This window comes from Chaetodon trifascialis, chromosome 4 (genome assembly GCF_039877785.1).
Source record: "Chaetodon trifascialis isolate fChaTrf1 chromosome 4, fChaTrf1.hap1, whole genome shotgun sequence".
NCBI classification, from domain to species: domain Eukaryota; kingdom Metazoa; phylum Chordata; class Actinopteri; order Chaetodontiformes; family Chaetodontidae; genus Chaetodon; species Chaetodon trifascialis.
This window is the reverse complement of record NC_092059.1, coordinates 1,193,482-1,207,903: the sequence shown is the minus strand read 5'-3', so window position 1 is coordinate 1,207,903 and position 14,422 is coordinate 1,193,482. Positions and strand designations below refer to the sequence as shown.

Here is a 14,422-nt window from a genome sequence, read left to right as displayed (position 1 = left end):
CACAGTTCTCTGCCAGCAGGGGGCGCCGAGCGTCTCAGTGAGTGTGAGCCGGCGACGAGCAGATGAACGCGTGCTGAGTTTCGGGGGAGCAGCTTGTAGAGATCCAGCTTCGGGGGTTTTCCACCAGCACGCAGTCCGAGCCGACGTCGGGCTCGCCGCGGCCCGGCGGCGCCCCCCGCAGTCTGGAGAAGGACACCGACCGACCGTCGGCCCACGTCCAGCGACCCGAACCTCCAGACAGACCTGAGACACACAAAGAGGAGTCAGAAGATTGGACGACGAGGACTGACCTGCATCAGGAGGCCGTTTGACACACAGAGAAGAAGAAATCCTGGAACGATAATCTGACGGTCGCAGGTCCTGATGAAGGCGGACACTCACCGATCCAAAATGGCTTCCTCCCCGCAAACTTCCAGAGCCAGGTCATGTCTCTCCTGGACCGCACGCTGGTCAGGCTGCTGTTCAACCTGCCACAGACACGACACGGCGTGAGAGTCGAACACAAGGAAACATGCCGCTGTGCTTACTGCAAACCACTTCCTGTCTAGCAGGATGCTTTCATTTGATTGGACGAGTGACAACAGCCTGAAGCTCACGACAGAAAGAGTGAAGGTGTGTTCTGGGGTCATTTACAGCAGCGAGCAGGTCCTCTCGGCACTCGCCCAGCTGGCCACCGACGAGCTGAGGATGTAGCAGCGTCTCCTGTAGTGAGTCCAACCGTCAGGACACGAGCTGCTGACCGACTTCCCCGTCTGACAAAGAGACAAAGACACACATGGACGTCTGTCGGCAGCTCAACGAGGACGAACGGGACGCTCAGCAACGTTCAGACAGACGGGGGACAGACACTAAAACAGCTGGAGGAGCCACGAGGGGAGACGAAGGCTGAACGATGGAGGTAAACCAGAATCAATCATCAATAATCAAACTGTTGACTGAGCAGCTTCATGTGTTCATCTGCTTCATCCTTCATGTGTTCACAAAGTGGTGAACTCGCTCCATCCTCTATGAATGACTGAGCCATTCACACCCAATCATGATCCTCTCAGCTGTTACCTGAGCCTGTTCACCTGTGGAACGATCCAAACAGGTGTGTTTGGAGCGTTCCACATCTGTCCCAGTCTCCAGGTGCTCCTGCCTCTTGTGAGCTCAGACATGAAATATATTGTCTGTTTTCAGGTGAGTTTGTGTTGAGGTGGATCAGATCAGGTGACCACGCGCTGTGTTCGTGGAGGCGGGGTCGTACCTTCCGCTGGCGCAGCTCCGGGTGGAGTCTCAGTTCTGGATGGTCCATCTGAGGAGGGTCTCTGACCGGGAGCTCCTGCAGGAGGTGGCTGTGAGGCGACTGGCTCCACCCGACGTCACCTGGCTTCAGCTCCTCCAGCCGGAGAGGAGTCAGACTGTGGAACTGATGGAGGAAGAGGAGGAGGAGGAGGAGGAGGAGGAGGAGGAGGAGGAGGAGGAGGCACGCATTAACACTGAGTGTGTGTGTACCATGTATTCTTATGTTGAGGGGACATAAATCTGTTCACACAGTCACATTGTGGGGACTCACTGTCCTCTAGGGACAAAATGCAGGTCCCCACGAAGTGCATCGTTAAATTTTGGGATGAAGACTGAGGTTAAGGTGAGGGTAACTGTCCAGGAAATGACTGTAAGTCAATGAAATGTCCCCATAAATTCTGTACACTCAGCTGTGTGTGCGTGTGTGTGTGCGTGTGTGTGTGCGTGCGTGTGTGTGTGCGTGTGTGTGTGCGTGTGTGTGTGTCTTACCGTCCACACCTTCTCTTCAGACCTCCTCTCTCCGGACAGATGGACCTGAACAAACACTGAAACATCAGCTTGATGCAGAAGATCGCGTCACATGAGAGCCTTCAGACTGAACCAGGTGTGACGTCACATGTTACAAACTGCCTGATTTTGTTGACGTGCTCAGATTTGGTGTTTTGTCAATAATCACCTTCAGTCCTCCATGTCTGACCGTATGTCCACTGCTCCCAGTGCTCCCAGTGCTCGCCCCTGGGTGCTGCCTGCTGTGGTAGTGGATGTGGCTGTAGGCCGGAGCCGCCTGGTCCTGCGGGTCCCCCTCCCCGTAGTCCAGGTAGGGCCGGCGGTTCGGGACGTCGCCCCGCGGAGGGTGAGGCTGGTTCTCCCACAGCAGCTCCGCCTCGATGTCCGTGACGGGGTCTTCCTCCTCCGGACCGGGAGGATCAGGGAGGCGAGGAGGAGCTGGGAGCAGCTTCTTGTCCTCCTCCACCCTCAGGTCGTCTGGATCGCACCGTCCTGACAGAGAGACGGACGGATGGACAGCAGAGAAGTTAAAGGTGGAGCAGCAGAACATCTGCGACTGAAGGCTCAGATCAGCCAGTCAAATCATAGAAGAAGCTCCACTAAGAAATGTTTCCTGAAGCCCCCCCGCCCCCCCAGAACTCTTCAGACAGACAGGAGGAGGACTGTCCTCATGCGTCACCTTGTCCTGGTCTGAACACCCAGAATCAGGCGAAGCAGCAGGAAGCGGACTGAGGGTGAAGGTGTATCTGCTCCTGATCATCTCACCTCCTCTGGGGTCGATGATCTCCACGCTAGCGGTGCTCCTCTGGCCCAGGACGGCGTTCTGGGGGTTTTTCAGGGTGACGGTGAAGGTCTCGTGGTTTTCCTCTAGACCGTCGTCTATCAGGTAGATGTTCCAGGTCTTCACGCTGACCCCTGAACGGCAGAGAAAATCAACCTGATCGCATCCAGAAGCAGATATTGTTAGACAGAGCAGACCTGAACAGAGTCCAGCTGAGTCTGACCTGGATCAAACTGGATGAGAGCGGCGCTGCTGTGGGTGAAGTCTCTGCCGGGTTTGGCCGATCCTTCCTCCACCTGCACAAAGACACAAAGACTGAGCGCAGACTCCACCTGGACTGAGGGTCAGTGGACGTGGGTCACCACCGTACCTGGATTGCGACGTACGCCGGCTCGCCGCTCTTCCCGCTGCGTTGGATCTGGATCTGCAGCGTCCCCGCCGTCTCACAGGTTCTGTAGCAGGTCGCTGAGAGCTCCACCCGAGACCAGGACAGGTCCAGTCTGCGGGACACACACACACAGTGAGACGTCAGGCTTTGGCTCTTGTTCTTTGGTCTCGTCTTTCTTCAAACCTACATCTCAGGCAGCGCCGCGTTTCCTGCTGGGTCCGTGAGGCGGAACTGGAAGCTGTCCGCCGTCACCTCCACGTCGGCCGGGAGGACGAACACCACGGCGCGCTGGTCCACGTCCCGCTGGGTGAAACGACCTTTGATGTAAGCTCCTGGCAGGACAGGAAATCAGAGGTTCAGCTGAACACAAAACTGTTTCTACCACATGTACCGCTGACGGACAGACGGCTCACCTGTGACGGCGTTCTCCAGGTAGCCGAAGTGAGGCGGTCTGGTGATGGAGAACTCCAGCTCCTCTGCGGGGCTGTCGCGGTCGGAGGCCTGCAGGTGTTTGGAGGTGATGAAGAGGCCGTAACGCCCGCCGCCCAGATCCACCACGCTGCTGGGACTCCGCCTGGTGGTCAGACTGGGAGGTGTCCTGTCCACCCGATGCACCTGGACACACAGAACACCTGACGGTCTGTGAGGATTCTGGACTTTCTGCCGGCGTTTTCAGGAGGTTTGTTTCTTAAAGCTTCAGGGTCCAGGTTCTGCCTCTTTACACTCACTGTCTTTTATTTGTCTCACATTTGTTCTGAGATGTTTGCACGTCTCCTGACAGATAAAGACACTGAAGGAGCAGATGTTCCTGTTATTTTGTCCACCACCAGTTCAGTCAAACAGGTGCAGTTCAGCGTCGCTGCCACTGGGTGTCGCTCCTGTCATGTGTGACAGTCAGCTGACAGTGAACGCTGCTGTTTACCTGAGAGTCACCTGAAGCTTCTGCTTCCTTCAGCTGAAGCTCATTTTTATTTTTTTTCTTCTGGCTTGTTTCTGTCAAATTAAAAGCTGAAACGAGTTGAAAATAATAAAAGAATGAAGAATAATTTTGATTTTTGAGTTTTCTGAAGCAGGTAAAGATCAGGCGCTTTAATATCTCAGTAAACTGAGACATGAAAATCAATCAGTCAGAAACTGCTGAATAATCGTCTGAGTTCAATGCTGACGAAAACAAAACACACATTTTAACAACAAGCAAACAAAAAACATCATTTTCATCACACATTTCATCAGTTTCATGTGTCTGAAGGCAGAAATAACGTGTGTGTGTGTGTGTGTGTGTGTGTGTGTGTGTGTGTGTGTGTGTGTGTGTGTGTGTGTGTGTGTGTGAAATATTCATGAAGCCTTTGAGTACTCACACACACAAAACGTTACACACAGAGTTACACTAAAAGGCTTTCACAGCAAAAATACTCATACAGCACGTATCACACACACACACACACACACACACACACACACACACACACACACACACACACACACACACACACACACACACAGTGTTAGCCACCTGCCCCTGTGTGTGTGTGTGTGTGTGTCAGAGCAGATAGCATGCGATGGGGGGGGCTGGTCTTGGCTCACCTGCTGCTCTGCTTCAAATATTTATCTGTGTACTTCAGTACTTCACCAGCGAGCTCACATCAAACAAACACTGCAGCACGTTGACCACCTCCAGGTGTATCCGAGTACTTTTACCTGTCATACCTGAAGTACATGTAGCTGGTAATACTCACATGTTTACGTTTTTATGTGACGTGAAACAGAAAAAGACTGAACGTGTTTCATTGTTGTTTCTGATGTGAACAGAAGAACATTTCCATCAACCGCAGGAGCAAAGAAACGACGCTGCGCAGTCCGCTCCTCAAACTCCTCAAGGCCTCTTCTGCCTACAGCGCCACCTTCTGACAGAACTGTCTGCGGCTCCTCGTCCACATTTTCTTTTCTGTGACGTTTCAAAAGTTCACGTAGACTTCGTTTCGACGGAAACACGACGAACGTGATGGAAATCCAAACAAGACGGACGGACAGGTGTGCTGTGCAGGTGTACAGGTGTGTACATCTGAGGATGTGTAGTTGTGTAGTTTTGTAGATGTAGTTTTGTAGATGTGTGGATGTGTAGTTGTGTAGATGTACAGTTGTGTAGTTTTGTAGATGTGTGGATGTGTAGTTGTGTAGATGTACAGTTGTGTAGTTTTGTAGATGTGTTGTGTAGTTGTGCGGATGTGTAGTTGTGTAGATGTACAGTTGTGTAGTTGTGTTGTGTAGTTGTGTAGATGTGTAGTTGTGTAGATGTACAGTTGTGTAGTTGTGTAGTTGTGGTTCCCGGGCCTCTCTTCATGTGTGCCTGTTGCGTGTGCTGCTCACCTGTATGTTGAAGACAGCCGGCTCCTCCCTCAGCTGTCCAAACTCCAGGTATCCTCTGTTGCTCCCGTCGGTCGGCAGGAAGTAGAACCTGTCGATCTCGGCCGGGCTGCCCGGGTCGTGCCGGTAAGCCAGGCGCAGCTCGTCCACGTCCGTCTGGGTGAAGCTGAGCGGCGGGGACAGCGGGACTCCTCTCAGCAGCAGCTTTCCGTAGCGCGGCGGCTGCGTGACGACGTAGCTCAGGTTGGCGGCGGCGGTGTCGGGGTCCGTGAGCCGCAGCCGGTCGGCGCCGATGGTCTCTGTGGCGCCGTCCTGCAGCTGGAGGCCCGTGTTGTGGTGGAGCGTGGGCGGGATGCGGTCCCCGTGCTCGATGGTGAGGTGGAGCACGCCGCCGCGGGACGAGTCGCCGTTAGTGACGACGAAACTGTGAAGAAAGACAAAAGTAGTTTTCAGTCAGTCCACCATTAGAGGCAGTAAATTCACTTCCTGTTACTGCACGAACTCTTCAGAAAACTGCGGCCAGTAAACACAGTTTGATTATTGATTATTGGTGACTGTTCTGGGATCAGGGTTAGAACAGTGAGAGCGTCTCCACTGCTGGACCTTCTCTGACTCTGGATCAGTGTTATCGTGTTGTTCTAAACGCTGAGAGGAGCTAAATGACACCATGATGTTTATCTGTAGTATTGATCAATCTATAGAAAATAAGACGGAATTCATCTTCAGTCATCACACAGAAAGGCCTGATTCCATTCAGAGCGTTGGTGTGTGTGTGCGTTCACCAGATACACACACACACACACACACACACACACACACACACACACACACACACACACACACACACACACACACACTATAGTGACAACTGACAGTGCAGTGGACCTGAGAAATGAGCTGTGTGTGTGTGTGTGTGTGTGTGTGTGTGTGTGTGTGTGTGTGTGTGTGTGTGTGTGTCCTCCTCTCAGCCCTCTGCCAACACAATCTGCCTCTCAGCCCTGCAGCTGACAAACTGCCCCGGGCCTCAGCACACCGGACACACACACACACACACACACACACACGTAACATCTGGCTCCTGTGTCGGCCATGTTTGCCCAGGGACGGCCGTCTGTGGCCGCGCTCTGACCGCCGTCGCCGTGCCAACGCTGTTGTTGTTCTCATAATAATGCCCATTCATCATCTGCTGTCAAGGCAACGCAACACACACACACACACACACACACACACACACACACACACACACACACACACACGTGATGATCCTCAAAGACGCCGTTGTGAACACAAAACCTGAAGAAGAGCTGAAGATCATCACCTGAGCTGCACGTGTACTGTGTACTCTATGTGTACTGTCTGTGTACTCTGTGTACTCTGTGCGTACTGTCTGTGTAGTCTGTGTACTCTGTGCATACTGCATGTGTACTCTGTGTGTGCTGCATGTGTGCTGCATGTGTACTGCATGTGTACTCTGTGTACTCTGTGTGTACTGTTTGTGTTCTCCCTGTGTACTGCATGTGTACTCTGTGTGTACTCTCTGTGTACTGCATGTACTTTACTCACAGCTGTCTCTGTCTTGTACATTCATGTTATCGTCCAGTAAACTGACATAAGACAGAAATTTGTCTCTGACATGTGGGACAACAAACCATAAACAGCAAGACGTACAGGACACAATCAGGACACTTTCAGGTAAGATGAAAGCTTGAAGTGACAGAGACGAGTGGACAGTCCTTCAGGACGTTCAGTGAACACATGGATGAAACAGGTGAACGTGTTTGTCTGCAGGATGTCTCAAAGGGTTTCAGAGGAGGACTGGAGTGGAGCTGGACTGTCAGAAACAGACCAAAAGTCCAGAAGAAGAAGACGGACAGGAGAGACGAACTGTGAGGACAGGTGAGACACCTGAAGGACACTCTTCATCCATCAGCTGCTGTGAACACATGAACAATCAAACGTTTGTCGTGTCCATGAAGCAGAGAGTGGAGTGAATAAACGATGATGTCATTGATCATGTGACCCAAACGTCTCTTCAGTGAAAAGCTGAAAACATCAGATCTGAGCGACGATGAGGAGGAGGCTGTGACCTTCCTCACATGAACACATGAATCCAACACAAATGTCTGATCGGCACGTTTCCATCATCACGTCAGTGCGTCTGTCTCATTGTCTCTGGCTCTGTCTCTGTCTCATTCTCTCTGTCTGTCTCTCTCTCTCTCTCTCTCTCTGTCTGTCTGTCTGTCTGTCTGTCTGTCTGTCTGTCTGTCTGTCTGTCTGTCTGTCTGTCTCACCACCCTCTCAGTCTCTCAGTCTCTGGCTGTGATCTGTCTCTGTCTGTCTCTCTCTCTCTGTCTGTCTCACCACCCTCTCAGTCTCTGGCTGTGATCTGTCTCTCTCTGTCTGTCTGTCTCTGTCTGTCTGTCTCTGTCTGTCTCTCTCTCTCTCTCTGTCTGTCTGTCTGTCTGTCTGTCTGTCTGTCTGTCTGTCTGTCTGTCTCTGTCTGTCTGTCTGTCTCTGTCTGTCTGTCTCATCACCCTCTCAGTCTCTCAGTCTCTGGTTGTGATCTGTCTCTCTCTAGGAGCAGCCAGTCGGTCGGGGTGGTGGAGGTCTGGGTGACAGACCCGGGGTCTGCACACACTCCAGGTCACACACACCCCGACACACTCACCCTTCCTCCCCCCTCCTCCCCCTCCTCCCCCTTTAAAACCCTGCCGCTGCCAAATTGGCTGGAAAAGCAGATAAACACAGCGCAGCAGAGACAGCCTCTCGTCTCCCGACGCTTCTGTCTCTCATCTCGGTGCCCAGTTTTCTTTCGTCGGCCAAATGTTGTGTGTGATAGTTTTTTGGGGACAGAAATATCCTCTGCTCACAATATGTCTGCGGATAATTTGCCATTTATTCTCCTGATGTGTGCAGAATTTCATGCAGCGCTGCAAAATAGCTTCAGTTAGCTGCGAGGCCGAAGTCAAACAGCTGCAGCTCAAACTGTGAAATGCTCACAACATCAGACTTAAACTGTTCTATGTCTTTAATTATTCATTAGTTCTGTTGGACGTCTTTCTTGACCGGGGCGGTCTGCTGACTCCATGTTAATCAGCCAATGACGTGTGAGTGTGTGTTCTGACCTGAAGGCGTCGTTCTCGGCGTCGTGGCTGTTGTCGTGTGTGTAGCACACTCGGTGCGCGGCCACGTCCAGCTGCGTGAAGGTGAGCAGCGGGACTCCGGGCCGCTGGACGGCGTGGACGAGGCCGTGTCGCGGCGGGACCGTCACCGTGTAGACCAGCTCCTCCGGACGTCCCGCCGAGTCCGACGCCAGCAGGACGTCAGTGCTCAGGACGACGCGCTGCCCCTCCGTCAGGCGCACCGCCCTGCTCAGCAGCACTAAGTCACCTGGAGGCAGCCAGAGGGCAAAGGTCAAAACACCGCCGGCGGGACGAGCGTCTGCAGTTTGAGAAGTCACTTCTGCTGATAATTCCTGCACATTTTTTTCATTCTTCCAAAGAAATCTGGTAATTTTAGGGCATTTATTCTGAATGTTACAGGAAGAACATTTCCACAGACGGTCGTCTGGAGGTTCCACTTCCTCTTCCTCTTCCTGTTCCTGTCCTCGCGGTGAACGACTGCGGAGCAAAACCAGCAGCTGAGCTGCATGTTACCAGAAACCTTTGAGTTTTAGGCGTTTCTGTGGACACGAGATCCAGAAACACAACGATACGAATGGATGGACGCCTTTAATAATAATAATAATAATAATAATAATAATAATAATAATAATAATAAAACACTGATTTGAATGGATTTTCACTGAACATTACGGCTCTGTATTCTTGGCCTGCACTTCTTCTTCCTCCTCCTCCTCCTCCTCCTCGAGCATCTCTCTGCCGACGTGCCCATGAGCCAGACGAGCTGAATGCGTTTACACTCTCAGATTGTTCGGTCGTCCAGCAGTCGTCTCCTCTGACAGATGAAGGTCATCGTGAGGTGCCACCACAATAAAAGCAGCATGTTTACTTTCACCCACATCCAGGATTCTTCTTCTGTGGTTTAAACTGTGTAATCGTCTTTTTGAAGGAGCGTTTGTGAGAATCTGCCTTCAATAAAAACGTAAATCCGTCAGAAACAGATTTAACTTCAACTCAACCGGCAAACACAACCAAAACAAACAAACAGGTCAGAGTTTTTGTTTTGTTTTTAGAGCATTGTTGTTGGAGGAGGAAGAGGAGGAGGAGGAGGTGATGGAGCACCCAGAGGAGACGAGCCAACGCCCCTCCACAGCTGCTCCACCTCCCCTCCGTTAATTATTCACTGGCTGAGGAGGTTGGTCGTTTCTCACCTCCGCTCCTCCAGGATCAGAGGGCCCAGAGCCAGAAGGGCCGAGGCCTCGTCGCACCGTGTTCACCCGACTGGCAAAGCTGGCACGGCGGGGGGGCGCGGGGGGGGGGTGCTCAATAATACATGAACCAGGACCGGCCAGAGGGACTGCAGGGGGGCCGCAGGGGGCCGCAGAGTGTGTGAAGGGGCAGCATCAGTGTTGTGTGTGTGTGTGTGTGTGTGTGTGTGTGTGTGTGTGTGTGTGTGTGTCCTTATTGTTGCTGTGACTTCGGTGCTCTCATTTTCTGACTCTTCGCTCACGTTGGCTCAAAAGTTTGAAGTCAGTGAACGACTCTGGGTGTGAGATCACGTCGTTTGAAACTCAGCGTGGATGAGAAGCTCTACTTTGTGTTTACGGCAAATATTAGCATGCTAACACGCTAAGCTAAGACAGTGAACGTGGTAAGCATTAAAGCGTGCTGTGTTAGCATTTAGCTCAAACCGTTCGGACAGAGTTCGTTCAGACGACGCGTTTACAGTCCCGTCAGAGGTGAACAGCTGATCTGAACGAGCTGAGAAAAACAGGCTGTTTTCAGCTGATCAGGAGGCTTTTAAAGAGTTTACTGAGCTGAAGAAGACATGAAGGAGCTCTTCATCCTTCAGCTCAGCACAAACATTTAGCATCAACACAGCTGGAGATACGAGCTTTCCACTGGACAGAGAGGACTCTGAACAGACACTACAGCTGACAGACGAATGTAATGAAGTACAAGTACAACGTTTACCTCTGACATGAAGAAGAGTAGAAGGAGAAAGTAGGATAAAATTTATATACTCAGGTACAATTACCTCAATTTTGTACTTAAGCACAGTACTTGAGTAAATGTAGTGGTGTAGTTTGTGTGGCTCACAGTATCTTTACTGCGGTACTTTAACCTGCTGATCATGTTTATGACTCATTGATGACTCAGTGTTTATGTCATCTTCATCTTCAGGATTCATTTCTTCAGCCTTGAATTCTACCTTTTGGAGCAGACCTGTGAACTTGACCTCTGACCTTTCTGCACGGTGTGGATGGAGATGAAGAAGGTCTGCGCGGGAGTCTCGTTGTCCAGGTCGCTGAGGGTGAAGCGGAAGCTGTCGTGACCTTTGAACCCGGCGGTGGCGGCGGCGTGCGCGTACCACAGATGGTTCATCTCCACGTCGTCCTGCGTGAAGTTCTGAGCGGCCGACAGCTCGGTCCAGCCCGTCTCCGTCTGAGGACAGTTCAGAACAAAGACAACCTGAGCCGAGCGTGAGACGAAGAACTGCAGCGAGACACACGAGCTGGAACCATCAGAAGACACAACGAAGGAAACGTCCCGCACGTCCTCACACACTAAACAAGTCATGACACTGTCTGATTGTGAGGACTGAAGTAATTCAGGCAGGACGTGAGACGGAGACGTTCATGTTGGAGGAAGGTCACGTCATCAGAAATAAATTCCTCTCCGCGAGGATCTGAGCGCTCACCTTCAGCTGCAGTTTGCCGAAGCGCGGCTCAGCGTTGAGGAAGTAGTACACCTGGTCTGGGGGGGTGTCAAGGTCCTCGGCCTCCAGGGCCACGCTGGAGATCACCCTGCGCTCGCCGGAGTCCACCGCCATGCCGGCGTTCCTGACGCACCAACAGGGACCACATGTTCACTGTAAACTCAGAGCTGAGACTAAGTTTTAGCTGATTTCAGTCACTTTTCTGGATTAAACCGCTGAGATAAACACGAGAGTCGCTCAGAGAACAGACTCAACGGAGACAGAACAAACTCAAACTCAAACAAAAGAGACGCAAAATCAACAGTTCACAATCACAAAATATTCCAACAACGGAAACAACAGGAAATCTGTCGCTGATGTGTTTTTGACCAAACTCTGCTCCGTTCTGTTTGTCTGACAGCTGAACGTAACAAGGAAGCAGCCATCAGACCAGCTGAACCACCTGAACCAGCTGAACCACCTGAACCAGCTGAACCAGCTGAACCAGCTGAACCACCTGAACCACCTGAACCACCTGAACCAGCTGAACCACCTGAACCACCTGAACCAGCTGAACCACCTGAACCACCTGAACCAGCTGAACCACCTGAACCACCTGAACCAGCTGAACCAGCTGAACGCAGTCACGTCCTCTTCATGTCCACATCTGTCCCTCTCTGAGGAGCTCTGTCCTCCTTCAAACCACCTCGCCCACAAACCGTCCTATCAGAGGTGGTCTCAGAAAAATCTGCTGTTCTTATTTTGTTTTTGTCTTATTTTGTTTTTGTCTTATTTTGTTTTTGTCTTATCTTTTTTCTTTTTGTTTATGAGTAATTGCTTCGCTGGCTGTTGTGCTTCTTTGTGGCAGTTGTGTGTTGCTGCGCTGCGTCTGCATGTAGAAAGTGTTTGATGTGATGGAAGAAGCTGAAAGTTTGTGCGAGAGCAGGTTTCTCCAGCGGGATCGTGGAGATCTGGTGTGGTGGTGGGTGGTGTTGGGCGGGTGGGGGTGAACATCAGAAACCGTCTGGCTGCTTCCTCACTCGTAACTAAAATCCACGCAGGAGAGAAGCTGCCACGTCCATCCTGCAGGAACGCAGGAACAAGGAGGCCGGCATCTGCCAAGTCTCCGCGTTACTTCCGCCTCGGCGGCCTTTACAGCAGCGGCTCGGCCGTGCCAGCGCACCCACGCACACCAACAACTGATCTGGGGACAGGGCGTGTGGGGGGGGCAGGGCGGCACGAGGAATGCAGTCAAGGATGCAAACGCCCCGTCACTGGTTCAGATGAAAATATTATGGGTGGGGGTCACAGATTTGATCTGTAACCACCCACTCAAGCAGAGCGACCTGCCACATGTACACAGGTTACACACCCCCCCCCCGCGCCTCCCCTCTTGTGATAATTAAACTAAATTCCTGCTGATAGAAGTCAGAGCCAGAAAATGACTAATTAAAACATAAAACAATTAATTAAAGCAAATCACAAACATTTAACTCACCAGTGGCTCCACATCACAAACGATGTCATATGGAAGTACACATCTGAGGTATTTGTACTTTCACTGAGTACTGCCATTGTATATTTATACTTCTATTGAAGTACATTTCAGAGGAATGTGGTTCTTCTCACTGCACTCCATTTCTCTGACAGCTTCACATTCACATTAATAACTGATGCTTTGATCGTTTTCTTGTCTGTGAGCTCTATCAGCCGACGGCAGTCGTTCTTAAAATGTGATTCATATTAAAAACAGTAGAATAAATGCAGAATAATCTGCAGGTAAAAAGCAAATAATTCTGCATCTGTGCTGAAGCCTTTGAAAAACACTTCAGGGTCTCACTTCCAGAAATGTCGTCCTAACGAGCATCAAACACTAAATCCTCATATCAGCTGTCAGAATGTGTGTGTGTGTGTGTGCGTGCGCGCGCCTGTGCGTGCGCGCGCGCGCGTGTGTGCGTGTACTTGAGCAGCCGCGGCCTCTCGTCGTTGACCGGCAGCACGGTGACCTGAGCCGTCCCCTGGACTGTGTGGACGCCATCTGTCAGCCGCAGAGCCACGGCGTCCTTCAGGGTTTCTGTGTCATCGTGCATGTACACGATCTTCATGCCTGCAGAGGGAGGAGGGGGAGCACGGGGGGGGGGCCAGGGAGAAGGAGAGCAGGTGAAAGGGAGGGCAGGGAGGAGGAAGAGGAGCAGGAAGGGCGAGGAGGAGGATATACCATGAGTATGAATGCAGAGCTTTCTTTACTTCCTCATTCATTATTTTTTAATTCCATTTATTTGTTTGCACGCGAAATATAAATACACAAAACATGTACACACATACAGCATGTGCAAGTATACTTATACCCACATGTACACACATACAGCATGTGCAAGTATACTTATACCACATACTATATGTACAAGTATACTTATACCCACATATACACACATACTATATGTACAAGTATACTTATACCCACATGTACACACATACTGCATGTACAAGTATACTTATACCACATACTATATGTACAAGTATACTTATACCCACATATACACACATACAGATACAAACAGTGCAGGAGAGGACGGGAGGACACAGAGGGTTTACAGAGACAGACAAAAAGAGTCAATGCAACATTAGTTTGTCTTTATTGTCAGAATCAGCCGGCAGGTTAATATCTATTATTGATTAACTATCAGCTGGAGAGTGGTAGGGTTCTGCTCGGACAGTCGTGGTTCCCAGAGGATGGATCCTCCGGCCTCGTTCAGCCGCTGACTCCGCAGCCAGCATGAGGATATTTGGGGTATTTAGTAAACCAGGTCAACAGCTGCTGGCTGGACTTCATCAGCTTTAGTACAAACAGTGATGCAGTGACACACGAGCAGCTCTGAGAAGCTACAAAACGCCACTACTAAGAAAAACTACATATTTGATGGAAAAACAAAGTACTGATCAGGAACTCGGAGCTGCTGGTGGCGTCAGAGAATCACATGATGCTAACATTCATGGTTTTGTCATTCCTGATATTTTTCTGGCTCATATCACAAAAACATGTTTTAGCATGTTTTGCAGTTCCAACATGATTTGAGTGGTGCTAACAGGAAGTTTAATGTAACCATGGAGACGGTGACTTACGTGTAGGCTAACACAGTTTTAGCACTGTGCAGATATCTATTTACATTTTGGTGAATTTAAGGCATGAAAACAGCTAACTTGTAGCTATTAGCTCCAGTTAGCTTCTATCGGTTACCATCTAGCAATTAGCTTCTAGCAGTTAGCTTCTAGCCATT

At 50.8% G+C, this 14,422-nt stretch overlaps 1 protein-coding gene across 1 annotated transcript in view; it reads right to left on the bottom strand.

Annotated features, from left to right (window-relative positions):
* Nucleotides 1–10: 10 nt before the first annotated feature.
* frem1b (Fras1 related extracellular matrix 1b) overlaps nt 11–14,422 on the bottom strand; it is a 45,507-nt gene continuing 31,095 nt past the window's right edge. The window contains exons 20-35 of the mRNA XM_070960136.1: nt 13,107–13,251; nt 11,148–11,289; nt 10,693–10,891; nt 8,450–8,714; nt 5,328–5,748; nt 3,374–3,575; nt 3,148–3,292; nt 2,943–3,072; nt 2,796–2,868; nt 2,557–2,706; nt 1,961–2,283; nt 1,774–1,818; nt 1,247–1,408; nt 634–752; nt 382–467; nt 11–243 (exon numbers count right to left, since the gene is read on the bottom strand). Coding sequence (XP_070816237.1) covers nt 35–243; nt 382–467; nt 634–752; nt 1,247–1,408; nt 1,774–1,818; nt 1,961–2,283; nt 2,557–2,706; nt 2,796–2,868; nt 2,943–3,072; nt 3,148–3,292; nt 3,374–3,575; nt 5,328–5,748; nt 8,450–8,714; nt 10,693–10,891; nt 11,148–11,289; nt 13,107–13,251 — 2,816 coding nt within the window. The 3' untranslated portion in view covers nt 11–34. The remainder of the gene's footprint in view (nt 244–381; nt 468–633; nt 753–1,246; nt 1,409–1,773; nt 1,819–1,960; nt 2,284–2,556; nt 2,707–2,795; nt 2,869–2,942; nt 3,073–3,147; nt 3,293–3,373; nt 3,576–5,327; nt 5,749–8,449; nt 8,715–10,692; nt 10,892–11,147; nt 11,290–13,106; nt 13,252–14,422) is intronic.